Source organism: Lasioglossum baleicum, chromosome 10, assembly GCF_051020765.1.
Source record: "Lasioglossum baleicum chromosome 10, iyLasBale1, whole genome shotgun sequence".
Taxonomy (NCBI): Eukaryota; Metazoa; Arthropoda; class Insecta; order Hymenoptera; family Halictidae; genus Lasioglossum; species Lasioglossum baleicum.
In genome coordinates, this window is record NC_134938.1 from 1,988,405 (window position 1) to 2,014,882 (window position 26,478).

At 41.5% G+C, this 26,478-nt stretch overlaps 2 protein-coding genes across 9 annotated transcripts in view; one reads left to right on the plus strand and one right to left on the minus strand.

Moving 5' to 3' along the window:
• Positions 1-6,523: 6,523 nt before the first annotated feature.
• On the plus strand, positions 6,524-9,942 carry LOC143212512 (activin receptor type-1-like). Of its 2 annotated transcripts, none has more exons than XM_076431340.1 (7): positions 6,524-6,817; positions 7,300-7,478; positions 7,556-7,799; positions 7,865-8,136; positions 8,260-8,900; positions 9,404-9,635; positions 9,710-9,942. In XM_076431340.1, the coding sequence occupies exons 1-7, from the start codon at positions 6,745-6,747 to the stop codon at positions 9,845-9,847; spliced, it is 1,779 nt and encodes a 592-aa protein (XP_076287455.1). In that variant the 5' UTR covers positions 6,524-6,744; the 3' UTR covers positions 9,848-9,942. The 2 variants fall into 2 exon arrangements, with proteins under 2 accessions (XP_076287455.1, XP_076287456.1); XM_076431341.1 differs by lacking the exon at positions 6,524-6,817 and adding an exon at positions 6,864-7,226.
• Positions 9,943-11,429: 1,487 nt separating this feature from the next.
• The window catches only part of LOC143212513 (uncharacterized), a 33,912-nt gene continuing 18,863 nt past the window's right edge, over positions 11,430-26,478 (minus strand). For 4 of the 7 annotated variants that reach the window (XM_076431347.1, XM_076431343.1, XM_076431348.1 and 1 more), the window contains 9 exons: positions 24,525-24,785; positions 23,712-23,744; positions 20,494-20,565; positions 16,432-16,612; positions 14,323-14,457; positions 13,775-13,926; positions 13,335-13,695; positions 12,920-13,109; positions 11,430-12,344 (listed from right to left, as the gene is read on the minus strand). In XM_076431347.1, coding sequence (XP_076287462.1) covers positions 12,184-12,344; positions 12,920-13,109; positions 13,335-13,695; positions 13,775-13,926; positions 14,323-14,457; positions 16,432-16,612; positions 20,494-20,565; positions 23,712-23,744; positions 24,525-24,745 — 1,506 coding nt within the window. In that variant the 5' untranslated portion in view covers positions 24,746-24,785 and the 3' untranslated portion in view covers positions 11,430-12,183. The remainder of the gene's footprint in view (positions 12,345-12,919; positions 13,110-13,334; positions 13,696-13,774; positions 13,927-14,322; positions 14,458-16,431; positions 16,613-20,493; positions 20,566-23,711; positions 23,745-24,524; positions 24,786-26,478) is intronic. The other 3 variants (XM_076431344.1, XM_076431345.1, XM_076431349.1) reach the window with 3 other exon arrangements.

A 26,478-nucleotide genomic window follows, 5' to 3' on the forward strand; every position in this document is an offset into this window, starting at 1 on the left:
AATGCGTGCGAATGTTATGGTTTAAAAGTTATTACGTATCACGAAAACTATTAGCCACTTTGACTAAAAAATTAGGTGGTCGGATAGCCAAGGGATTGCTTGTGGACATCGCTGTCAAATAGAATTGTTGTAAACATTAACCAGCTGGAAATAATAAATTTTTCAATAATTGTCACGGTGATCGACATCGATCGATATTCGGCGGAGTGGGGGGCGCCGCTCGAGCTCGGCAGATCGGCGAGTGCTCACCGGTGGTCAGTCAGTCGGGGCGGGGGAGGCGGCGTGAGCGGACGTGCTGCGGGACCAGGAGCGCCAGGAGAACCGGGGGGACCAGAGGTGGACCAGAGGTGGACTAAAGGTCATCTACAGTTACCCTGGCCTGGCTTCAACTGTCAATTCAAGGATCAACGGTAAGTTTGATTACTAATATTTTTCAAAACTTCCTTTGTCTTTTTAAACTCGTCCTTCATACTTTTGAAATTTTTATCGAGACTTTCAATGAAGACTATTGAGTCTTCTTCAAATTTATCAATTTTATTCTTTATAAAAATTACATTTTGAGCGTCCCACTCGTATGCAGGATTATAATTGCTCTTGTGAGCTGCTTCGTTGGTTGTTTTCGCACTCGTGTACGGAGTTATAGTTATTCTCTTAAGATAAGAGTACTTGTCCACGTCGTTGGCAAAAGGAATTATTATAAACATTAATTATGTGGCTAGAATTAATAAATGTCTCATGGCATTATCTTCTATATAATAAAAATCAAGTTTGAATAAATTAATGCGTGCGAATGTTCATGGTTTAAAAGTTATTCTATATTTCGAGTTTTAGTGTCTATTTTTACGAAAAATTTAGATGGCAAGGTGGTCAAGGGAGTGCTCGTTAACATCGTTAGAAAAAGGAATTGTTATAAACATTAAACAGCCAGATATACTAAATTTATCTGTGAATTGTATCGAATAAATTAATGCGTGCGAATGTTATGGTTTAAAAGTTATTACGTATCACGAAAACTATTAGCCACTTTGACTAAAAAATTAGGTGGTCAGATAGCCAAGGGATTGCTTGTGGACATCGCTGTCAAATAGAATTGTTGTAAACATTAACCAGCTGGAAATAATAAATTTTTCAATAATTGTCACGGCGATCGACATCGATCGATATTCGGCGGAGTGGGGGGCGCCGCTCGAGCTCGGCAGACCGGCGAGAGCTCACCGGCGGTCAGTCAGTCGGGGCGGGGGAGGCGGCGTGAGCGGACGTGCTGCGGGACCAGGAGCGCCAGGAGAACCGGGGGGACCAGAGGTGGACTAGAGGTCATCTACAGTTACCCTGGCCTGGCTTCAACTGTCAATTCAAGGAACAACGGTAAGTTTGATTACTAATATTTTTCAAAACTTCCTTTGTCTTTTTAAACTCGTCCTTCATACTTTTGAAATTTTTATCGAGACTTTCAATGAAGACTATTGAGTCTTCTTCAAATTTATCAATTTTATTCTTTATAAAAATTACATTTTGAGCGTCCCACTCGTATGCAGGATTATAATTGTTCTTGTCAATTTGTTCGCTGGTTATATTCGCACTCTTGTGCAGGTTTATAATTGCTCTTGTGAGCTGCTTCGTTGGTTGTTTTCGCACTACTGTGCAGGGTTACAATTGTTCTTGTGAATTGGTTCGCTGGTTATATTCGCACTCATGTGCAGGTTTATAATTGCTCTTGTGAGCCGCTTCGTTGGTTGTTTTCGCACTCGTGTGCAGGATTACAATTGTTCTTGTGAATTGGTTCGCTGGTTGTCTGATTGTATTCGCACTCATGTGCAGGATTACAATTGTTCTTGTCAATTTGTTCGCTGGTTATATTCGCACTCTTGTGCAGGTTTATAATTGCTCTTGTGAGCTGCTTCGTTGGTTGTTTTCGCACTCGTGTGCGGGGTTATAGTTATTCTCACGAGCTGTTTCGCTGGTTGTATTCGCACTTCTGTGCGGGGTTACAATTGCTCTCATGAGCTGGTTCTTTGGTTGTATTCGCGCTCATGTGCATGGTTAGGTTTGCGCTTATGTGCGGGTTTATATTTGCTCTCGTGAGCTGGTTACATTCGCATTCGTGTGCGTGATTTAATTCCGTATTCAACTGCATTGTTTCTAAATACGATTAGTCTGTTTCAGCTAGATTACAACAGCCCGCTGCTAACAAAGACGACACACCAAATGGAGAGGACACATCAACGAAGAGGAAGAAGACTACAGTGTATTTTGAAGTTAGTTATATACAATCTATATATTAAGATTGTATATCATCGTTGTAAATATGTCGTGTTTCACAAGTCCCTCTTCCTAAAAATTTTCTCATCTTGTTTGAAATTGGCATTCCTCCTATCGGAGGTCCCTCAGGGGCTCACTCACGGATGGTGCCGTGAGTGAGTACGGGGTGTCGCGTCCCCGGGGTACCCGAATCGCCTATAGGCCGCACCCGTGTGCGGGGTTAGTTTGGCTCTCGTGAGCTGGTATTAGTTTGGCTCTCGTGAGCTGGTATTAGGTTGGCTCTCGTGAGCTGGTTAGATTCGCACTCGTGTGCGGGGTTTGTTTGGCTCTCGTGAGCTGGTATTAGTTTGGCTCTCGTGAGCTGGTATTAGGTTGGCTCTCGTGAGCTGGTTAGATTCGCACTCGTGTGCGGGGTTTGTTTGGCTCTCGTGAGCTGGTGTTAGGTTGGCTCTCGTGAGTTGGTATTAGGTTGGCTCTCATGAGCTGGTTAGATTCGCACTCGTGTGCGGGGTTTGTTTGGCTCTCGTGAGCTGGTTAGATTCGCACTCGTGTGCGGGGTTTGTTTGGCTCTCGTGAGCTGGTATTAGTTTGGCTCTCGTGAGCTGGTTAGATTCGCACTCGTGTGCGGGGTTTGTTTGGCTCTCGTGAGCTGGTATTAGTTTGGCTCTCGTGAGCTGGTTAGATTCGCACTCGTGTGCGGGGTTTGTTTGGCTCTCGTGAGCTGGTATTAGTTTGGCTCTCGTGAGCTGGTTAGATTCGCACTCGTGTGCGGGGTTTGTTTGGCTCTCGTGAGCTGGTATTAGTTTGGCTCTCGTGAGCTGGTTAGATTCGCACTCGTGTGCGGGGTTTGTTTGGCTCTCGTGAGCGGGTATTAGGTTTGCACTCGTGTGCAGGGTTATGTATTGTTATGTCTAACTATATTATTAGTCTGTTTCAGCTAGAATACACCAAGAAGAAGTCATACCAAGAAGAAGACATACCAAGAAGAGGACACACCAAGAAGAGGACACACCAAGAAGAGGACACACCAAGAAGAGGACACACCAAGAAGAGGACGAACCACGAAGTTGTAGTTTTATTCGCCGAGGGAGGTCCCCCAGGGGCTCACTCACGGCCGCATCCGTGAGTGAGTACGGGGAGTCGCGTCCCCGGGGTACCCGAATCGCCGATAGGCCGCACCCGAGTAAGTCGAGTAATTATTGTCTTAAATTCACGTTACTCGTTTGCTTGATTCCGACACAGCCTTCTGCTGTGTCGGACCTTGCTTGTATGTACCAGACCGGTTGGAGCCGGTATTCGGCGTCGATACATTGAGAGGGGTGGTTCATTGAGACCTGTCCTCTCGTATTGCCATTCTCTCTGTTCGTAATCCTACCCACGTCATCTCAACGCATTGTGTTGCCTGGTGGCAGGTAGTTGGCAGAGAAATTCTCTGTTCGTAATCCTACCCACGTCATCTCAACGCATTGCGTTGCCTGGTGGCAGGTAGTTGGCAGAAAGATGGTATTACGTTTGAACACTTCTCACTGTCCATTTCTCTTGGTGAGGACACGTCGGGTATCTGCTCTGGCCGCGGCTGCACTGCAAGCATTGTACGCGCCGCGTCACCTTCGGACCAGAGCCTTCTGCTCTGGTTCGCTCTTATTTTTTACTTTGAAAGAATCAGAGCCTTCTGCCTGATTCGCCTTTGAACCCCCGTGGATCGGAGACTTCTTCTCCGGTTCACACCTTTTGCTCCGCGATAATTGCTCGACTTGCGTGCGTTATTTAGTATAATTCCATCGACTTGCGTGCGTTAGTTATTAAGATTGTATATCGTCGTTTTAAATATGTCGAGTAATTATTGCCTTAAATTCATTTTGCTCGTTTGCTTGATTCCGACACAGCCTTCTGCTGTGTCGGACCTTGCTTGTATGTACCAGACCGGTTGGAGCCGGTATTCGGCGTCGATACATTGAGAGGGGTGGTTCATTGAGACCTGTTCTCTCGTATTGCCATTCTCTCTGTTCGTAATCCTACCCACGTCATCTCAACGCATTGTGTTGCCTGGTGGCAGGTAGTTGGCAGAGAAATTCTCTGTTCGTAATCCTACCCACGTCATCTCAACGCATTGCGTTGCCTGGTGGCAGGTAGTTGGCAGAGAGATGGTATTACGTTTGAACACTTCTCACTGTCCATTTCTCTTGGTGAGGACACGTCGGGTATCTGCTCTGGCCGGGGCTGCACTGCAAGCATTGTACGCGCCGCGTCACCTTCGGACCAGAGCCTTCTGCTCTGGTTCGCTCTTATTTTTTACTTTGAAAGAATCAGAGCCTTCTGCCTGATTCGCCTTTGAACCCCCGTGGATCGGAGACTTCTTCTCCGGTTCACACCTTTTGCTCCGCGATAATTGCTCGACTTGCGTGCGTTATTTAGTATAATTCCATCGACTTGCGTGCGTTAGTTATTAAGATTGTATATCGTCGTTTTAAATATGTCGAGTAATTATTGCCTTAAATTCATTTTGCTCGTTTGCTTGATTCCGACACAGCCTTCTGCTGTGTCGGACCTTGCTTGTATGTACCAGACCGGTTGGAGCCGGTATTCGGCGTCGATACATTGAGAGGGGTGGTTCATTGAGACCTGTCCTCTCGTATTGCCATTCTCTCTGTTCGTAATCCTACCCACGTCATCTCAACGCATTGTGTTGCCTGGTGGCAGGTAGTTGGCAGAGAAATTCTCTGTTCGTAATCCTACCCACGTCATCTCAACGCATTGCGTTGCCTGGTGGCAGGTAGTTGGCAGAGAGATGGTATTACGTTTGAACACTTCTCACTGTCCATTTCTCTTGGTGAGGACACGTCGGGTATCTGCTCTGGCCGGGGCTGCACTGCAAGCATTGTACGCGCCGCGTCACCTTCGGACCAGAGCCTTCTGCTCTGGTTCGCTCTTATTTTTTACTTTGAAAGAATCAGAGCCTTCTGCCTGATTCGCCTTTGAACCCCCGTGGATCGGAGACTTCTTCTCCGGTTCACACCTTTTGCTCCGCGATAATTGCTCGACTTGCGTGCGTAATTTAGTATAAGTGCGTCGCTGTAAGAAAGGGAGCCAGAAGGAATATTGCATTCGTTCTGACTCCCTTTCGGGTCTCTCGTGCAGCAACCTCCTCGTGGTGAGACCTGGGCAATCGGTATTATCCTTTATTTGTAAGAACTTTTAGTGTCTTATGAATAAAGGATAATATCGAGCTAATAGCTGCACATTTAATAAATATGTTGATTTTTCAATAAATTCTATTCCTATACCTATTGTCTTTCACAACATTTTGTAATTTTACCTTCCTTCAGATCAAAATATATGTATTATCCAAGCTGATTTGCCCCGGGCGTGAACAATGTCATATATCGTCTGGTTCTATTTAGGTAAAGAGACGGGATAGTATTTCGTCGGTGATAGTATTATAAGGCAATTAGGGGAGAGTCGTGCAGTACCGACCAGAATACTGTACCGTCCAAAATTAATTTATGACTTTCCAGGTCAAATGGCTACACTTCCTTTAAGAAAACAAATGAATATAACTATTGTGGGTAATATGTTTCGTTGCTACATTGTTCATTCGATTTTTTTCGCAGTTCCGACTCATTTAAAGAAAACTTAGAGCGGTCGGTACTGCACGACTCTCCCCTACAGAATGGGTAAATACTGGTAAATACTATATCATTCTTCTTCTACTTGACGAGTATCTCGTCGTTGGTAGAACTTTTAGCGATGTGGTATTTCAGATCACTGTAAGTTCCACGTTATCCCCGCGCCCGTCGCGCCCGGTTACCGGTCCCGCTGAATAACACAGGGGCTGGCAGCACCGACGAGATACATCTCGTCGGTGGTCAGGTCTATTCCTATATCTCGTCTGTGACAAAACCACAGACGAGATATAGGAATTGTCCATGCTATGAATTACCGACTGTGCAAAAAAACCAGAGGTCTATTCTTATATCTCGTCTGTGTCCACCGGACAAGATCCTATCTCCACTACAGACGAGAGTCTGTGATAGGATCTTGTCCGGACTGAGTGTGGACGCCGACGAAGTCCCATAAGCCATAAGATGCTAGGTCTATCCTGGTCTATCCTTATATCTCGTCGGTGGTGTGGAGATAGGAGCTGATCCAGGCTAAGCACTAGAGTAGGGGGCAGCACTATAATGGGCACGGCCAAAACCCGGGCGTGAGCACCACTCTGGCACCGGGCACCACTCTCATATACTCTCTGCTTATGGCAACACTGATGATTATTGTTATGTGAACGGGACAAAATGATGAGTGCGCCATCTGAGGACGTTCGTTTTCTCGCTCGGAAAACCGCCAATTCAATGTCGATTGTATATATATTTAATTTTTCTTCTAGCTGTTACAACAACGAAATTCCGTTTTGAATATACCATGGATCGATCCCCACGCGAAGGAGACCCGAAAGTATTGATTTGACTCGATCCACCTAATATTTTGATGTGTATGGCAATGGCGAATTCTGTGTTTATCATGTATTTCATATTATTGTTGGTATTTGAACAATGTACAGGTACGTAACAATGTTTCCATCCACATAATCTATTACAACAATGAAACGTGAAGTACCATTCGTACGCGTTCTTCTTCCATCCTCTTCACTTCAAGTTTGATACATAAAGAACCATCTGTGAAACTGTGAAATGTTTGTTCGCTGTCTAAAGGCTACAAACATCGTACACAATTTCATGTTTGTCGTTTTACATTTGAAAGTACTCTGATTTTACTTCCATTTCGATGCTTAACATATTACCGACCGGTGATTATTGCATAATGTTGAAAAATCCATGGTACATGGCAAACACTTTTTAATGGAACCTTCAATTTTTATAGCGAACTAACAAGTCACCCTCAATAACGTCATCTAATAGTTTCATTTGAGATTGTGTGATGGAAAAGAAAATTTCTATGCTTCCCTTTTGGTACAGCACAATTATTGGAAATCCTATTAATAGGCTTCTGGTAGGTCACGTGTTAACGGGAGTCTTGTTTCAGGAGAAAAGGAGAGTTTCACTTTAGCGGAGCATGATTTTTCTTCGGAAAACGAGGATATGCAAAAGTCCGTAGATATTGTAGACAGTAACGATAACTCGGCTGGATTGCAACGTCTGAAGTGCCACATCTGTGACGGACCAGACTGCTCGTACAATAAGTTCTGCTTTAATGCAGTTACGGTAATATTTTCTGTATTTCTGTATTTTCTAGTGCTTTTCGCTACTGAGAAAGTGAACATTGATTCTTTGTATCGCAGTGCTGGAAGTCAACGGTGAAACAATCAGATGGTACAATAAGTGTAAGCAGAGGGTGTACCTCGTCGGTAGACCAAATGTTACTAATATGCAATAAGCAACAGCCGCTCCATGCTAATCACAATAACAGTAACAAGAAAAGACACGTTAGCGGACCTGTAAGTGGTATCCAATATTTCGTCGAGTGTTGTCAAACAGATTTTTGTAATCGTGGGCCGTTTCCAATATTGCAAGACTATAGCGGAGGTAGGTGCGCGTAACTCCGATCTGTTCGCTTTATCTGTTCGCTAAAACTTGCATATATTCCGCAGATGCTGTTAAAGAAGACTACACGATTAAATTAACATTAACGATTTTGGGTTTGATGGTCGGATTTTGTGTGGTCGCCGGAGGACTGTTGTTTTACTTATTGGTGTGCAGAACGCGCAGAAAACGGCCTCTGACTGCTAAGCGTAACAAGCTCGCTATAGAGTCCGAGATGGAGTCGTCGTATCTACATTTCTCGTTCTCTTCCCCAACGTCGGTCCCCACGTGCCCTGCCCACGAGCTTAGAGCGACCGCAGCTGGCGATAGCACTCTAAAGGTGAGATAAATCTCTATAGAACTTTTGACTTACCAGTTTTATTTTTAAGAATAAGCAGGGCTAGGTTTTTCGTGTTATTTTTATCAATTCCTCGAAAGTTCTACGAAATAATGTTATTCGTAGGAATACTTGGACGGAAGGAGCCTAACCAGTGGCTCGGGTTCAGGTCTGCCACTGCTGGTACAGAGAACACTGGCGAAGCAAGTATCGTTAGTAGAGTGCCTTGGCAGTGGAGGCAATGGTGGTTTCGGTGGGGAAGTGTGGAGAGGCGTGTGGCACGGCGAGAATGTCGCAGTGAAGATTTATTTTTCACGCGACGAGGCAGCATGGGCTCGAGAAACAGAGGTCTATTCGCAGTTACTGCCATCCAGACACGACAATATTCTCGGTTACGTTGGAAGCGATATGACGAGCAGAGCGAGCTGTACTCAATTATGGTTGGTAACACATTACCACCCTATGGGCTCGCTCTACGATTACTTAAGTAGATCGCATCATACGTTGATGCACCATCAGATGCTCAATATCTGTTTGAGTATCGTAAATGGTTTACTCTACTTACACACGGAGATTCATGGTACTAGGGGGAAGCCAGCCATGGCACACCGTAATTTGAAGTCGAAAAACATTCTCGTTAAGACTAACGGGGGCTGCGTTATCGCCGACTTCGCGCTAGCTGTCACGCAAGATCGTCTATCCACGGATAGAATCGACTTGAAGCTGGGTACGAAGCGGTACATGAGCCCCGAGATTCTCGAGCAAACGTATGTATTGTATATTATGTATAATATTGAACTGGAAGCCTATTAATAGGATTTTCCATAATTGTGCTGTATCAAAAGAAAGCATAGAAATTTTCTTTTACGTTACAATCTCAAATGAAACTATTAGATGACGTTATTGAGGGTGACTTGTTAGTGCACAATGAAAATTGCTGTTGCTATTGAAGGTTCCGGTAAAAAGTGTTTGATTATGTACCATGATCTTTCAAAATTATGCAATAAATAATCACCGGTCGGGGATGTGTTAATAATAATAACTAGACTGCGGATCTTTATGCAAAATAAAAAATATCTGCATCGATTCCAAGACACAGAAGCTGAATATAAATTTCTTCTTTTAATTATTTTATTAAACTGGAATTGATATGTTGATGTTCTTAAATTTTTTAGATATGTCCACTGCTTTAAATTGTACATAACAATTTTTGTTATAAATTCATAAAATCCGCAGTCTAATAATAACTAACGCCGTATTATATTTCCAGAATAAACATGGAATGTTTAGAGAACTTCAGGCGAGCGGACATCTACAGTTTAGGCCTGGTACTTTGGGAGGTTTGTCGAAGATGTATAAGCAACGGTGTAGCGCTTGAGTACATGGCACCGTATTCCGAGTGGCTTCCTAGCAACCAAGAACCTTCCATCGAGGAAATGCGGAAATTAGTGTGCCTGGATCATCGCAGACCGCCGCTCCCCAACAGATGGCATTCTGATCCTGTAATTACCAAGTTGTAAATTATTTAACCACTCGCACAGTCTTACAGGATAATGAATTATTCGATGTGTTGCAGACGTTGGCCGGTTTGGGCAAACTAATAAAAGAATGCTGGCACGGGAAGTCAGCGGCGCGGTTACCTATTCTTCGAGTGAAGAAGACACTTGTTAAATTAGCAGCTAACGACTCGCGTGTCCATTTGTCTCTTGACTAAGCCTAGGCATATATTAAATTATATATATATATATATAATATATATATCATTTTATGCACATATTTATTGATAAGAAGTTGATGGGTACCGCGAGAACCGGTGTTCGAGATTATCTTCATCTTTAGGACGAATAAAACGCGTATGTTTTATTTTTTATTTTATATCACATATACTGTTTTCTATTCGTACGTACGTTCGACTTCTTTTTGTAATATTGTATCGTACGCATTTAGCGACCAACGTCGAACGAAAAGAAAGTGCCACTTAGCGAGTAAATACGTTTCATCATTCGTTTTTAGGAGGTTAGCTTCGAGTGCGCATCGACGGCCATATACTTACGTACAAATTATACATTAACTTCGGAACTGTGTTCGTTCTCTTGCCATTCGAAAGTATCGAATTGAAGGTTCTTTTCATTACTCTAGGAATTCGACTTTCTGCTTGTCGATTAGTTGCGTACACTTGGAAAATTTATTTATTTTTGTACCTAATGTTAAATTACGATTGCAATATTGTTACGGCGCGAATACACATTATTTAGAAATTCGGATATAGTCGAATTCATGATGCTCTGACGACGAAACCCACTGTTTTTATTACACTATTCGCAAATACGGTAGAACAGTCAATAAGTTAAGCGCACATCTGTCGGTCAAATTTTTGCATATAACGTTTATTAATTGGACTTGTCTCTGGTGCAGGTCTCGCCTTGAAATCACCAGCGTGTTGAACGAGAAATTATTTAGTGAATGAAAATAGAAAAGCGTTTATTGATCGAGAATTTCTCCCCTAGAAATCTTACACGTGTCGTTTCTCGGAGAATAGTGCAATTCAATGTGGAGAAAGAGAGTAAACACGTTTGTATAAAATAAGATCGAAGAGTTCGGTGCGTGTGTTTTAACGTGGTTGAAATGAAAACAAGAGTTTGTATAATGAACATACGTTTATAAATTATTCGAATATCTTCGTTCGACATTTTGTATGCTACGTAGACGTAATAATAAGTATTGTCGTGAGAATCATTACAAACGCTTTTTCTCGTTTCGCGAGATGTTGAGGTAAGGAGCGAAGGAACGATCGGTCGTCGAACCGATTTCTTATTTTAATACTACACTTTCTAGCTACAAAGATCGCATCTCTGTCCATATTTTCTCTTTAAAGAAACAAAGTGCCGATTAGCGTATAAACAATAAAGAAAGATTTTTCCTAACAGATTTCAAATATTTCTTGTACACAACCATTCTAGAAATCAAGCTCACGGGAATATTATCATAGTTATATATATATTAAATGTATGAAAATTTCATTTACGACTGCTACAGAATAAAAGTCATTTGATTGATCATCGTCGCCTGCTAATGTGTCCATAAATATGAAAGCGATCCAAGTATTATATATTTCTCGTTTCGAGATATTTATGAAGGAAAAAGATATTCAAGATTACGTTGAATTAAACTCATTTTTCTTAAATGTTCACTTAGTCCACTTTCGTAATTATCGGCACAAATATGTCACATATCAAAAACAACGTTCGCTGTTTTCGCGCAATTTTACGTTTAAATTAATATATAAATAATTCGCAGTGAATCTGGCCAACGAGAACGCGATAGAACATCATCGTCATCGACGAATGACATATATATGTAGTATCGGCTGACTCGTCGGAAAGAGACAAAGTGATAACGTCTAGTACGTGGAATGTCTTTTTTTATTCTATGTGTATGAACATTTGTGTTATATACATATATTATGCGTATCGTCGTCTCTATATACGATTATATAAATACAGCATTTAAATACATTATCGACAAGATTGTGGGATGACTCGACCGTGTAAAATGTTAAGAAACGTCCGCAAACGTAAATTATATCTTTGGTGGAACGCGTTCGCGCGCTGCGTCGATAATTAATACAAAATCCGCGAAAAGAAATGTTCTTTTTTAATTGTAATTCATTAGCGGTCAAGACAAAAGTGGTGAACGCGGGACTAAAAAATTTATTCGCAAGGAAACGAGGAATTTGTTATTATATTATTGGATTATTAACTCTGAAATGAAATCAGTAATTAAGTAGTCCAATAAAGTCACCGTTTAACGAACATTACGATTAGACAGCGAATTGTTTAGTGGATTGAAAATAATATAACATCATTTTTGTCAGAAACGCATCAAATCCACTGTCTAATTATGATTTGTAGTTTCCTGAATTGGACGCACGATTTGTATAAAAGTCAACTAAAAAGATCATTACAAAAGGTGTATCTGATGGGATAGAATATTTCTCATGGGTGCTCGCAAACGTTTGTTAAAAACTATACGGTCCGTGGATACGTTGGTCTAACAGGTGCTCTTGATAGCCTTGAACACGTTCTCCGTGAACTGTCCGACAATGTTACCCCTCGGATGATAGCAGGCTACCACTACGCAACTGCCATCCCTTTTCGCCATTGCTATGCCCATCTCGGTGGTGTTCTTCCATACGATTTGCGTGAAATGACCTGTTCCAAAGAACCAATTTACAAAGTGTCCAATAAGTCGAGTTAAAAGTTGTCTACCTGAATTGCAACGAACTGGAGTAAAATAGAGAATCATTTTGTTTCTTACTATGTTAATAGGAAAACGATATAACGATATGTTTAAATTATAGATTGATAGTTGTGACCGGTAGATGAATTTTAAGCAGATCGAATCAAATAGAATTTTATTTTCCGTGGCAGTACCGTTTTTAGATTTGAAATAAATTAAAATCGTAGCAAAATCTGTTGAACTTTATATTTCAGAATATTTTGAAGATTTTTGGAAGCCATAATTGCATAAAGATCCGGATGAGGGGCTAGACATTTCTGTCTACAGAATGTTATTAATTAATATGAGAAACTAGATTTATCTATCGCGCCTTTCTCGAAAGAATGGTCAACCACTGACACGAGATCAATCACCGGTGCCTGACCCTGTACCTTGCGTGTAAAAGGAGAATATCTTCTCAAGGTGATTATATGAAGGGGGCATTTCTGTCTGCGGAATGTTATTAAAGCGAATATCGGGATTTCTTTTTATACCGCATTCTACGCACATGTATTTAGGACTTTTGGCTCAGTGCCAAACTTGTGATCCTTCTTTTCGGAATACCATTTCGAGACCACCTCCCGTGCCGGTACAATTAGCTTCGGATCGGAGCACTGCATCGAGTAGATGTTTTCCCCATAGGGAGACGATAATTGCGGGATCAGCTTGTTCGTGTCCAGCAACGTGTTCGCCCACGCCTGTCGATACAGAAAGAAAAATTGATAATCGAGCGTTGCTCTCGACGCTGGGTCATTCGGGCTATCTAGAGTTCGGATAGCAGAAGTTCCCACTAAAACATGGATCACACGAGGGAATACAATCGGAATGGTATCGTGTGCGGACTCTTTTCAATTGGAAAAATGTCGGGAACATTCTGGCGATGGTTTTATCAAAAAATTGTTAAGTCGATTGTTGAAAAACACCTTGGCAGCAGAAGTTAATTCAGCGCTGAACCTCAGGTCAGGGACACGATGTCGTCTTCTGTACTCGTTATGAGCCAGCAAAGCTTCCTGTTGCCACGTTTGATCGTCCATGGTGTATCGCGGCATAAAGGATATCTTTTTACTAAGACTGGAGCCTCCAGGTGGAAGGACATTCTCCGTGAAGCTACCCAGGTAGTTCCCAGCAGGATTATAGTTGCAGACCACGTAAACTTCGCCGTTCCGGTTCCTGGCCATCCCGACGCCTAACTCTGTACTGTCTTTCCATACTACTTGGGTGAAGTGGCCGGTCTTCAGGGTGGTCGGCTCTTTTCCGTACTGGTGCTGCGCCTCTTCCCCGTACCTGGAGGACAATTTGGTTTTTATATATTGAGTATTTACATATTGATTGATTTTTCACATTTGTTTTGATTGATTTTCACCATTCGTTTACAGGTTCATCGCCGCTGACCACGGTCTTCGGGTTCGAACTCCACATGCAGTACAAATTCTCGCCGTAGTCGATGTTCGCCCTGTGCTCTAACCTACCCCTAGTCGCCAGTATGTTGGCCCAATCTTGACTCGTTTTGCATAACTGCGAAATAAATAAATTACATTAAGCCATTTACCAGGCAAATTAAGCCATTTACATTAAGCAATTTAAAACAGTCCCTAAACAGTTTCTAGACCAACATTAGAAGAATTTTAAAACATTGTTACATTACTTTCAACCTATTAAACATAATAAGAAAGAGAACTATTTGACTCGAGTTTGTTGCAATTTGCAATTCAGGAAGAACATTTTCATTTAGCATAAAGATCCGCTGTCTGTTAAATAGACAGTTCAGCTTCGTTTTAGATCCGCCCCCGTGTTTGCATGGCGATTCATTTGCACAACACCGACACCGCCCGTTTCTAATGAAATCGTTAGCGAGTTGAAGAGTGTACCTAACGAGAAAAAGGTGGGAATTCGATGATTATGTCGTTTTACCTGTTTGCTGAGACGAAGAGGTGGCACTCCATGCCTCGAGCGGAAGTAATTGTGCGTCTCGAGGCAGACGTTGATGAATTCTTTCGGTGGGCCCAATCTGCGCACAGACGGTTTACGTGTGTCAGTCTTTGTTATCTATAACAAACACAGAGAGTGTCGCATAATTGATTTAGCCGAACGAGGATTGAAAAACAATGTACGTTACGACTGACTTCTAGCAAAATGGCGCTCGTGATCGAGAAACGACCCAGTTAACGGTCCGATGTTAACACATCTTTTTAGCACGGGTCCTTTGAAAGTTATTTATATACGGAGATAATGCTGAGTGTAAAAATTAAGAGAAATTCTTAAGATGAATTAATTTGAAATTTAAATCGAGGGAGGTCTCGAGTTTGAATTAATTATTTTCCCTAAATGAACGACCTACGCCGAGGCGTCATAAGCGCTATAAATCACAGAGTCGTTCGCCGCGGATTCGCTAAGTATCACTCAAGGATGAAATCGGGGGAAAGCCAACAAGATCGATCGCCTCGATCATTTCACGAAGATAAATAGCTTTCGGCCGAAGCGGCGCGCGGCGACTATTCAAAAACAAAATGACGCGTAGGCAGCAATAAAGACGATGACGGTTCCCAATAACCTAGATGTGGAATGGTCAATGGATAGAGGACTGACTGGCAGGAACGATTTCCCGTCGTCCTATCGGAACGCGATCATTTCCAGCACGAGCTGCACGCCACGGAAGAAAACGGTTACGCGTTTCTCCCGGAATTCGTTCGGCTCCGAAATTGTTCGAATCCTCAGGTGAAAGTGTAACCGGGCGGTGCAATAAAATACCTCTGACGTTTGACAGCGACGACGCTATCCGTTCAGATAATCTGCCCCGAAAAGAAAAACGAGAATGCTGCGAAGTTTTAGCTCACTTTAGGTATCCGCGAAACCGGTAGCACATGCAACTCTTACTTCCCTGCGAATCTAGAGCAGCGGCTCCTCGCCTGATGCTTGATAAAACGCGGCTCCTGATAGCGGAGTATAATGCGGGTATCATGCGAAGTGGCACACAGCAACTAGGAGATAGAGAAACTAGGGATTTCGAGTCTTCTTGCTTTTTGATTACGGGAGATTCGCGAATTTGCAGAGAAACCGAGCCAGTGAAGTTAGCGAGCTGTGAACACATGAATTAATCATGACGCGGCGCGCGGCGCGAGAAAAATCGTGCGGAGGCATTGTAACGGGAAAATCGACGATAACGAGTCCTTTTTCGGAAGAATTTTCTGAATGCATTTCTCGCAATCTTTCTGCGAGAATTTCGAAAGGATTTGTCTGAAAGAATTGCTCTGGAATTTTTGTTTTCTATTGGGAATTTTCAATAATCCATCGTAATGATGACTTCTGAATGATCGCTGCGTTGGCACGCGACGCCTCCGAAAGTACCTACGAGCGACATCAAGGTACATTGCCATCTGTCGATGACTCAGGACCGTTCCCTTTTCGAGAGACATGTCTGAATGCTCTCGTGCATCGCCTTGGGAAATCGTTACTCTCGCAACGGTGACTAATCTACGACTGTCAGCTTCGGGAATGATTCTTTTCTACCGACCCCCGGCTCTCGTTTCAGGGGCGTGCCATTCTGGTGCGATATTTCCCCAATTTCTGGAACTTCTAGAGAAATAAGCACACGCGTGGCATTCATTTTTAAAAAGTAAATGCAATAAAAATTGCAACACACCGGTTTTAATGAAATTTATACAGGATATATTATGGGTCGGCAAGAAAGTAATTTCGGTAGTTTAAGGTGAAATAGAATAAGTGATTTCCTCTTCTGTTCGATGATCTTTTGCCAGAAAGAATAAGAAAATATTTTATCGATTAAAGTTCATCGGTTGAATAAAGAAATGCGGTTTTATTTCACCTTAAAATACCGAAATTACTTTCTTGCCAACCCGATAGTTTGTCGAAAAATATTTTTTTGGCTGCTGACATTCGTGCTAAAGGGGTGAAAATAGCCCTCAAGATGTATTAGCAGAAGTAGGCTATTCATCCCCACTTCGGGGGCTGTCTTCATCCCCTTAATTAATAGACTTAATAGACCGTTAACAGCATAATTACCGGTGTGGACAAGCATCTTGCGGAGTCGGGGGACGCCGAGGACGACCTGGCGCTGCTGTAGGACATGCCATCGCTGCCTAAACTACCATGAAAACTGCCATGAAGGGAATTGGACAGTGGTCCTGGCGATGCCGGCGACGCTGTCAAGGGGGACTTCGATCTGACCGAATCCGTCCTAGACCTGCAAAAGTTAAACAGATTACATGGTGGATGGGGAAAGACAACGGGCCTTTCATTCTCGGGACAGTGGAAACACAGTGGGGAACACAGTGCAGGCTCTGACAAACAACTTCTATGGGGAATCCCTTTGGGACAACGGGACTAGTTACGACTTGGTTTGCGATGTGTGTAAGCGATTTCGAACTTTCGGCTCTTTGAAAGCGATGCGTTCAAGCTATTCGTGATTCAGGGTGAAAGACCTCTAACAGAGTACATTACCCAAGTTTGTACAGGATACAGTTCGTTGAGAGATATTTCACACGTATTTATTTTTTGAGAACTCTATTTTGATGTACCCTTCGGTACTGAACAACTTTCATCGGAAACGTTTTTGCGTATAATGAATATTTTTGGAGATATTCGTCTGTAACGCTTTGCAATGTTCACCATTTATGTTTAATAATGTAAACAATATTTTGAATAATGGTACAGCAATTTTTAGTGGTGCCTCAGAAGGGACAACCGTGTGCAAAGGGTTAATATTGTATCGAGAGCTATTTTCACCCCCTCAGCAAGAATGCCAGCAGCTAAAAAATAGATAAGGTGGAGTGGGGTAAGTTCGTCTACGAGGCAAGTCCGTTAATTGGTTATTTTTATTGTTGTATGAACGAAATGTCTCTAACTTGTATTTATTAATGTAGTATAAGTATAAGTAATTATGAACTATTCTACATAGATGTGTCGGCCAGGAATAAAGGTGTTTTCCTCGCTTAAATCAACCAATGCCAAACAGTCACGTGCGAGGTACACGTACAACTTTGAGGTTACCCTGAACGTGCAATAGTTTACAATTTATTTTAGATAAGTGCAACAAATATGAAATTAAAATGTATTGAGAAAAACACTAAGATGATCTTGCCCCGTAAATATTGCTACACGGGGCAAGTCCGTACTATCACGGTGGGGTTAGTCCGTATTGTATGGATATAACTATGAAATTAAACAATATAATTTAATGCAATAAGAACCATTGTATAGCAGGCTTGTTAATCATTCTTTTCTTGTGCCGTAGCACTTGAAACAAGGTTCAAAAGCATTTTTAACTCTCAGAGACGGACTTGCCCCATTTTCGGGCCAAGTGCGTCCTAGTTGGCACTTTGTACAATATCCTATCGAAATGATAATTTTCAAGCAAAATTAGAATCCTACATAATACTAATTCATCAGTAATAACTGTGGCAAGAGTTTGATACCAAGAATGTTAAGATTTTACACACCGAACAGAAAATACATCAGTTTAAAGTCCAACTTTGCCAAAAATTAGGGCGGGCTTACCCCGCTACACCTTACGTGTCAAATATTTTTCAACAAACTATTTAATATTTCATTGTGTTTGTTCACTGTGCTACACTTGGACATTGTCCCTCATCAGACAAGCTAGAAGAAGTAAATGTTATTTGTTCATTCATTCATTCACTATAATACTACACCTCGCTAATGTATCAGGCACTTACATGTTGCGAAGATCTGCTGCAGTTATTTAGCAGACCAGGCACGAAACGTTCAAACAAATATAAATGGACGGTTCTATCAAATGAAATCTACTGTAAGGTCTCGATCAGATTTCGGCTTGCAACTGCTAGTTGCAGTGATCGACCGATGGCTACATCCGCAGCAAGATAACAATGTTATCTTATCGCTGTTTGATTGAACAAAAGCAATTTCTAGGATCTTCGGGGATGATTAAACATATTCGCGTGAGTCATTTAGTTGATTCGTCATATTATACACGTCGCTTTATCCAACAGATCAAAATAAACAGCAACGTGCGTCATGAATTCAAAGCCTTGTTAGTTTCACTCTCAGAAAATTATTATATCAGGCTTACAGAACGGTTCAGAATCGTGCAGAAGAAAAAAGAAATCCCACGACGAGGAGCAACAAACGCGGATCAATTAAGAGAGAAAATAAAAGTTTGCCCGGTTATTTTCGTTTGGGGGGGTGGAGGGAGAAGAAGAACAGCTCCATTACTTTCTCTGATTAACAAGGGTCTCTTCGGCGCAACGTTTCCAGACGGACAAGCAAAACACATTCGTCTGGCGGCGAATTAACATCCGTTTCTCTTCAGCCTCGTTTCTCGCTCATCGGGATGCTGAATCAAACCGAATTAAACAAGTAAGCGCAACATTAAAACGGCAATTCGCGTCGAAACACGGACAGACTCTCGAGAGTCCTGGTCTCTTCTCGGTATAAGTGACCGAACGCGGACCGTAGAAAGCGTAGAATCGATTCCGAGTGTCCCCTTCGATAGATCGGATCATTCACGATCCATTAGATCCTCCAGCCGAGAAGGAAACCTCCACAGTAAACGCTTCGCCGAACAGTTCGGATAAGAGAGGCTCCACTGAATCGTGAATTACACCCGGGAATAGAATCCGAATCGTATCGTGTTTGGACTCTTTTTAACCGCAGAAATGTCGGGAACATGCTGGCGGACGTTTCATTAAAAAATAATCACATAGAAAAAAGGTGTGCAAGGTTTTTAGCAAGACATGCCAGAAGATTTCGGATATATCGAGACGTTACCGTGAGGATAAATGGGTTTCGATTGCTGCGGCGAGCAAAACTCTATTGGGACTTCGTGAAGAAGGGTTCAAGCTAGATGGAAATCAGTGCCATTCACTTGGAAGCGAGCTAAAGCCATGGAAGCGACAGAATTTCGAGTATGCGAGAAGCTCTTTCGAGTGTGCCTCGTTTCGTCACGCAACAGCTCAGCGCGTTTACAGTGTCAGCAATCAGGTGCTGAAGTAACGTCAGAGAAGCCGAGAGAAATCGAGAGAGAGGGAGAGAGAGAGAGAGAGAGAGAGAGAGTAACGCATCAAAGAATTACGCGAAGGTTTCGCGAGCGAGTCGTGCTCGCCGCGCGGCAAACACGATCGCCGCTCGCTTTTACTTCCTTCTTCCTACGAGCTGCCTCGACCACGGCCACGGTCGACCAGAAGAAAGGTTGCTCCATCCTCTTTCTTGCTCTGCCTCGCGCCGACCGGGAATTTATTAACCCTTTACCGAGAGATTTAACGGTGAACGCACCGATGCCCATTGTTCTGCTAGCGACCGTAAATTTGGAAAGTTGCGCGCCGTCTGCTTCGCGGTCCGCTACCTTTCTGCGCGGTTCGAACGCCGTTTCGTTAATCGTCTTTTGACCGCTGTTCCACACACAACATTTTTATTCGCGGAATTTTTGGCGAATAGAGAACTAATAAATCGTTAGTTTCCTTTATTTAATGAGTCCGAGAAGTGTTGCACTCGAAAGGGCAGATTCCCGAGATCATTTGAAACAAGTTTCTCGTTTGCGAAAATCTTCTCCGCCGCTTCGTTTTGAAGTTATTAGCGAAAAACGCGGGTCAATCGCAGCGCGACTGCGGTGGGCGGATCCCAAGGCCGGGGCGGAGCCTATTCGCAGATGCCGCGCTGTGACTGGTCCGGGTTTTTCGCTAATAATTCCCAAATGAAGCCACGGAGAAGATTTTCGCAAAGGTAAAAGTTACTCGAAATGACTTCGGGAATCATCTGCTTCGGGTACAATATTTTTCGGACACCCTGTATACCCGTTGACTCTCGTTTTCAGAAATTCTGAAGGCTAGACGAACTTTCTCTCGGCTTCGCGGCCGTTGCCTACATCAACACTCATTACCATTCAAACTAATTAGAAGGCCATTCATCGACCCTAACGATGCCCCGAAAAGAACGATGACGTAGAAATGAGAAAGACAGAGAGTAGGGGAGACTTTTCCCCGCCCGATCATCGAACGAAGTTTATTTATAGCGTTCGGCTTCGTTGGGAGCGCTGTCTGGCCAGACTATAATTACTATTTTATACTAATTAGGTGATTAGGTGAATACCTTTCGGGCGATAGCTGGTCGACAAAGCCAACCACCTTCTTTTTCGTTCCGTTTACGCTGAGCGAGGGCATACTACAAGGGGTAACGATTTACGACGTACACAACACGATAATAGAGGTTCCGTTGAACCCCGCGACGACGGCGGTCGGGTCTATCTTGACCCAGAGTTGCAAACGTAAGATTCAGATGATATAATATTCGAGCAGCAAGTTGAAACGATTAGTTTGTCGAGTGCCAGCTCGAATATAATCACCAGACTGTGGATCTTTATGCAAAATAAAAAATGTTTATAAATTATATTGATGTTGTCAGCGCACTGGTTCGATCTGATGTTACTGAACTAAGCAATTTTGCAAATCACCGCAAAATTTTCAACGTTTCGGTCTATTTTTAGACCATTTTCAAGAAAAATTATTAATATAATTGCGTTTGCTAACTGAACAAATTATTTGAAATTCTTTACGTATTTATGACCACGTGTTGGCTGCATGCCTGTGATATACGAACTCCGAATAATATTAGACATATAAAGTTTCAATTTAATAATATGTATTTCTAAATTTATAAATATTAATCCGTCAAATAATATTAGACATATAAATTTTCAATTTAATAATATTTCTAAATTTATCAATATTAATCCGTCAAATAATATTAGATATATAAATTTTCAATTTAACAATGTAACATCAGATCGAACCAGTCTGCTGAAAACATCAATATAATTTATTAACAAATTGTCGATCGAGATAAAGGAAACAGTTAAAAAATGTTTGCACCAATTGCAAGCGACTGGAGCCACGTAAATAGTTCCTTCTTATTTTAATAATTTTAACCAGCTGAGACGAAATAGATTTGCTCTCTTAAATCATTGTAACCTTTTTGCCATAAATGCATGAAGATTCGCAGTCTAATTAATCACCGTGGGTCAGTTTAGACCCAACTGAAATGCGCGTCACTAGAATGGTCCACCGTTCGAGGGTCACAGGTCCTCCTACTTTGACTTTTTTCGATTTTCCCAAAAATTAATCAACATTAGTTCCGTACTGAAACATTCCCACCTTGTCTTTCGACCGTCAAAGTAAGGGGAATCGTTTGGCTTTCATGTTCTAGATGTCCCGAGAGAAATGATGCTTGTTATACGAATTATTTATGCGAACAATTTCCTCTCGAAAATAGTTCCATTAGTTTCAAGCAACACTTGAAGCCCATAGAGATGTCTGGCCGTGTTGTGCTGTGAACAACAATTATTTGTTTGTGCATTCAACTTCCTCGCTACCGGCTGCATCGGCAAACACTGACGATGCAATATTTGCGGAGTGCATCGTTAAGAGTCGACCAGTGCGTATAGTTTATTTGCCAGTCAAACAAGCCTGCGAAGAGATGAAAGTGAAGATGGCAGACATACTGTCTGGACAAATTCAACGGCGCGGCGTCGCTGTACAACTGACTGCACCGGGCATCGAATAAAATTTATAATTCGAAGATTCGACGCGGCGAAGTTTCACATTAGACACGCAACGTTCGTTAATCGAGCTGTGGAATATGCAACTCGCGAAATTATTCAGTTGCATAAGCAAGGACAGCATAAATTGCATATAAAAGTAAAGAGGTCAGGCTGTAAGGGCAAGACCGTCGATCGTGTTCGATAAAAACGACTTTTTTACCATTATTGGTAACGCTGCAGTCATAATTAATCTGCGGAACGTTCGCTCGCGATATTTTTGCGACACTCCGTCGAATTTATTTAACATTGTGCATTTTCTGTTTTATCGTATACGTCGAATTCATTAATATTTTACTGTTTCGTCATTTTGTGCACGTACGTCCAACAATTTGCAACATCTACACGAAGTTTCTCTCGGAACATCTGAATCTAACATGTGCCACTGTATTTGTAACGTCTACGTGTGTTAAAAATAGAATTCATATGTGTGAGAACGATTAAAAATTGTAAATTAATGTACGTGGATTATCATTTCCACAGTTGGATGAAAATATCGATCACACGTCTCTCGTGCGATTTATTGTTGATCGATGAAGGTTAGGATTAAAATTCTAGTATAAACTATACAGTATCATTATTTGTTCTATAGTAAACATAATTTACGAGGATAATATTCTTTATGTGTGTAATTGCTTGTTGTTGATATTATTTGTTATTTAATTTGTAATTAAATTTGTGCCTTTCTCCTATAAATTGTGATGTATGTAATCCAGTAGATTTGTATCCGGGGCGGCTGCAGATCGAAGTTTCGATCCTGTAGGATCAATTGTTCAGGAGTTATGCTTGATTAAAGTTGAGCAATCTGCAGTGTTTTTGGTAGGTAAGGGCGCCGCCATATTGGTTTGTAGTAACGGTCGCGCGCCGCTTACCGAGTTGGATGGTGATTAGGTCGGGGACGGCAAGGTAAGCGGCTCGCGGTCGTCACTACAAACCAATATGGCGGCGTCCTCTTACCTGCCAAAAACAGTGCAGATTGCTCAACTTTAATCAAGCATAACTCCTGAACCATTGATCCTACAGGATCGAAACTTCGATCTACAGCCGCCCCGGATACAAATCTACTGGATTACATACCAAATACATCATAATTTATAGGAGAAAGGCACAAATGTTGAGTCCGGTAAAGTAAAGTTTACCCTTTGTTATGGTTAATAATTAAAACAAGATCAACATGAAGCATTGTTCAACTCCGTTCACCGGTGAGCAACAAATGTCATGCTTAGTTAATATTCACAGGCAACAGTTATTCTCATAGTAACAAACTGAGAAATGTTCTAATATCAATTTTATTTGAATCATGCAATTCCATGTTGACAATGAGCTGATCTAAACATCAATTATCTTACCAGCAATATACTACAGGCGAATCATGAATTATTTGAACAACAAGATCAGTCTAATTGATCTCAAGTATGTATACAGCGTGTCTGAATTATTTTTGGAAAATCAACTTTATTAGTATCTCAATTCGAACACACTGTAAACATTTATAATTTACACTTACAGAAACTGATGTACAATCAAAATGTATAATGCTATAATGTGTAATGTCTGTTCTATCAGGATCTAAATAAACGGAAAATCTGATTAAATTTCGCTAAACTTTCTTACTCTTCTGGCAACTAACGAAACACAAGATTATGGTTATAGAAAGTGAAAATTAACAAAAGGAGCATACGTAAATAATTTCTCAATCTTGAAAAATTCTTACCCAGAAACGAATGATACGTTCTCCGCGACTCTTCTAAAAATCGTACTCGTTAATCGATCATGTTCAAATCTGGGATAGTAGTATTTTGCTTTGCACTCGAAAAATTGTTAACTTTAACCTACGATAACTTTGTAAGAAACAATCGTACAGCATCAAACTTGGACTCATTTTACAGCTTGAACATTCTACTTTCGCACCCCGTTGTTCATTTTCCTCGAAGATATTTTTACACGATGCAGCAGTTTAAAAACCAAGGACCCATTTTTCCTAAAAAATGCTACAGATTGAAACGTCTGTAAAAACGTTGACAAATTTTTCTCGGGAACGAAACTTCCACGGAATTGAAGCTTGAAGTTTGCCCTTCACAACGAGACCTTGAAAATTGATCTACGATTTTTTTCGGCCGAGTTATCGATTTTTGAACGCAGGGCATACGGACAACTACGAGCGGCGTATTAGTTAGGTCCACTAGTTCGGCTAGTTTCTATTTTTTTCGCCATAAAACGGGTAAAAAAAATCATAGATCAATTTTCAAGGTCTCGTTTTAAAGAGGAGGGTTCACTCTTCAATTTGGTGGAAGTTTCGTTCCTGTAAAAATTTTTTTAACGTTTTTACAGAGGTTTGAATTTGTAACATTTTGGGGTGCGAAGGAGGGGAAGTTATGGTTCGACTTTCTGGATTTATTATACTAAATTCTGCTAGGGGAGACACGGATAGGCGTCCGTCGAACATACCACTTTTATACGCGTCCCAGGAAGTTAGGTTTCCCTTACTAGTTCCCTTCCGATCATTTCGATAGAAAACGATACATACCTGTTCGACTTTGGAGTAACGATGTCTCTGGTTTCGGACGTGTATTTCCTTTCAGCTCTACCACCGTTGAAAAGCTCGACGGTTTCCCTGGTTACCGTTTCCAGAAGAGGCTCGCCACCCCTTCGGCCCTTACTGAAGGTCCTTTGATCCGTTTTACGAACCATAACCACCCTCGACAGGGGTTGATTGAATTCGTGGCCGTGCATCGTCGGCGGGATCATCGCTAACGACTGCGAGAGGGGCCCACCTACGCGTGGGGACCTGCAACAAATTGTTTTTATTACGTTACTGACACTTCGTCCGTCAAATTCTGCGGATTCGTGTCTTTGGGGCCAAAAAACATTTTTTTAAATGTATCTATTCAGAAGTGCATTCAAAGAATTATTTAATGCATTTTTAAAAAATGCATTTACGGAGTTATTTAATGCATTTTTAAAAAATGCATTTACGGAGTTATTTAATGCATTTTTGTTTTAGAAATGCATTTAAAGGAGTTACACATATAATGCATCTTCCTTTTAGAAATGCATTTAAAGAATTATTTATTGCATTTTTTTAGAAAAGCAATTAAAGAGTCGTTCAATGCACTTTTTACAGAAAGGCATTTAAAGAGCCATTTAATGCATTTTTATATTGGAAATGCATTTAAAGAATTATTTAATGCATTTTTCTGTTAGAGATGCATTTATGGAGCTATTTAATGCATTTTCTTTTCAGAAATGCATTCAAAGAGCATTTTAATGCATTTCAATAAAAATTGTCTGTTTCCATTTCGCGGGCACGTGTTTCCCTTGCGTAACAGAATAAATCACTATACCCAACACAGTTGGTTAATGTTCACATCGTAAGTTCGCCCGGCAAAAGTTGTTTTTATCCCCGCGTAAAAGTTTGTTAATTAATTGCACGGTAAATCCCCGGGTGCATCTGAGAGATCATGCAGCCGGTTAAACTTCTCGTGTCTAAAACTCATTAGTTCGAAACCGGTAACCCGTTAACCCGTCGTTAAACTCTTCGAAAATGGCGGTAACACGTGTCCCTCGGACTCGCATTTCGCGAGCAATTAAACTCGAATTTCTCTCAGCGGGAACGTGCAACGGATCAAGTAGCTCTCGGACGATGTGACGTTTTTGTTTCTTGTGTCTGGCAAAAATGTGAGAAAATATATGATATCTGGAACAAGTCTGCGACAGATATATTGTCGGAGAAATTGAGAATCGTTGATCGACCGATGTTCGGCTCCGGTGAACAGGTAAAAGCAAGACTTGTTGATTCTGCAGCGAATGCCCAGCGATTATGGACGAAGAAAGCGTATTTCGTGAACCTCGGTTCGTACGCCCTGCGACTATTCAAAACACCGTAGAAAATAGGAGACGAAACCAATATTTAATCTATTTCTCAAAATCGTTATTGGAGGAATTTTATTCATTCGTGAGGCTACTGTTTCGGTGAAATATCAATCACAGGAAAAAAGGTTAGAACAATTTCAGAATATAGTAACGCGAAAAATTCATTAAGGAATGAAAGCAATTTATTATTAAACGATTTTTATTCATTCATGAAGATATTGGTTGGATGAAATATGAAACAGTAAAGATTAGAAAATTTTTGACACTATTTTTCATTAAGAGATGCGACCAATTTTTATTCCATTTTTCAAACCTGTTGTTAGAGGGTTTTTATGCATTCGTGAAAAAATTGGCTGGATGAAATTTGCATGATTCTGTACCCTGTGAACATTTTTTATAGGACACAGATAAACGTTTCGATTAACGAGTGTAAACTGTGGATATACAGTTAGTATAACGTCCTCAGATTTAGTCCAGTAATAGGAATGATTTCAGTCGAACGTGCGTACCTGTTGCAAGCCTAATCGCTGAAGATAAGATCAGGAAAACGATTGAACAAGCCTGTATGTAAAAAGAACGATCGCGTTACGTAAAACAGTCGGTTTTCA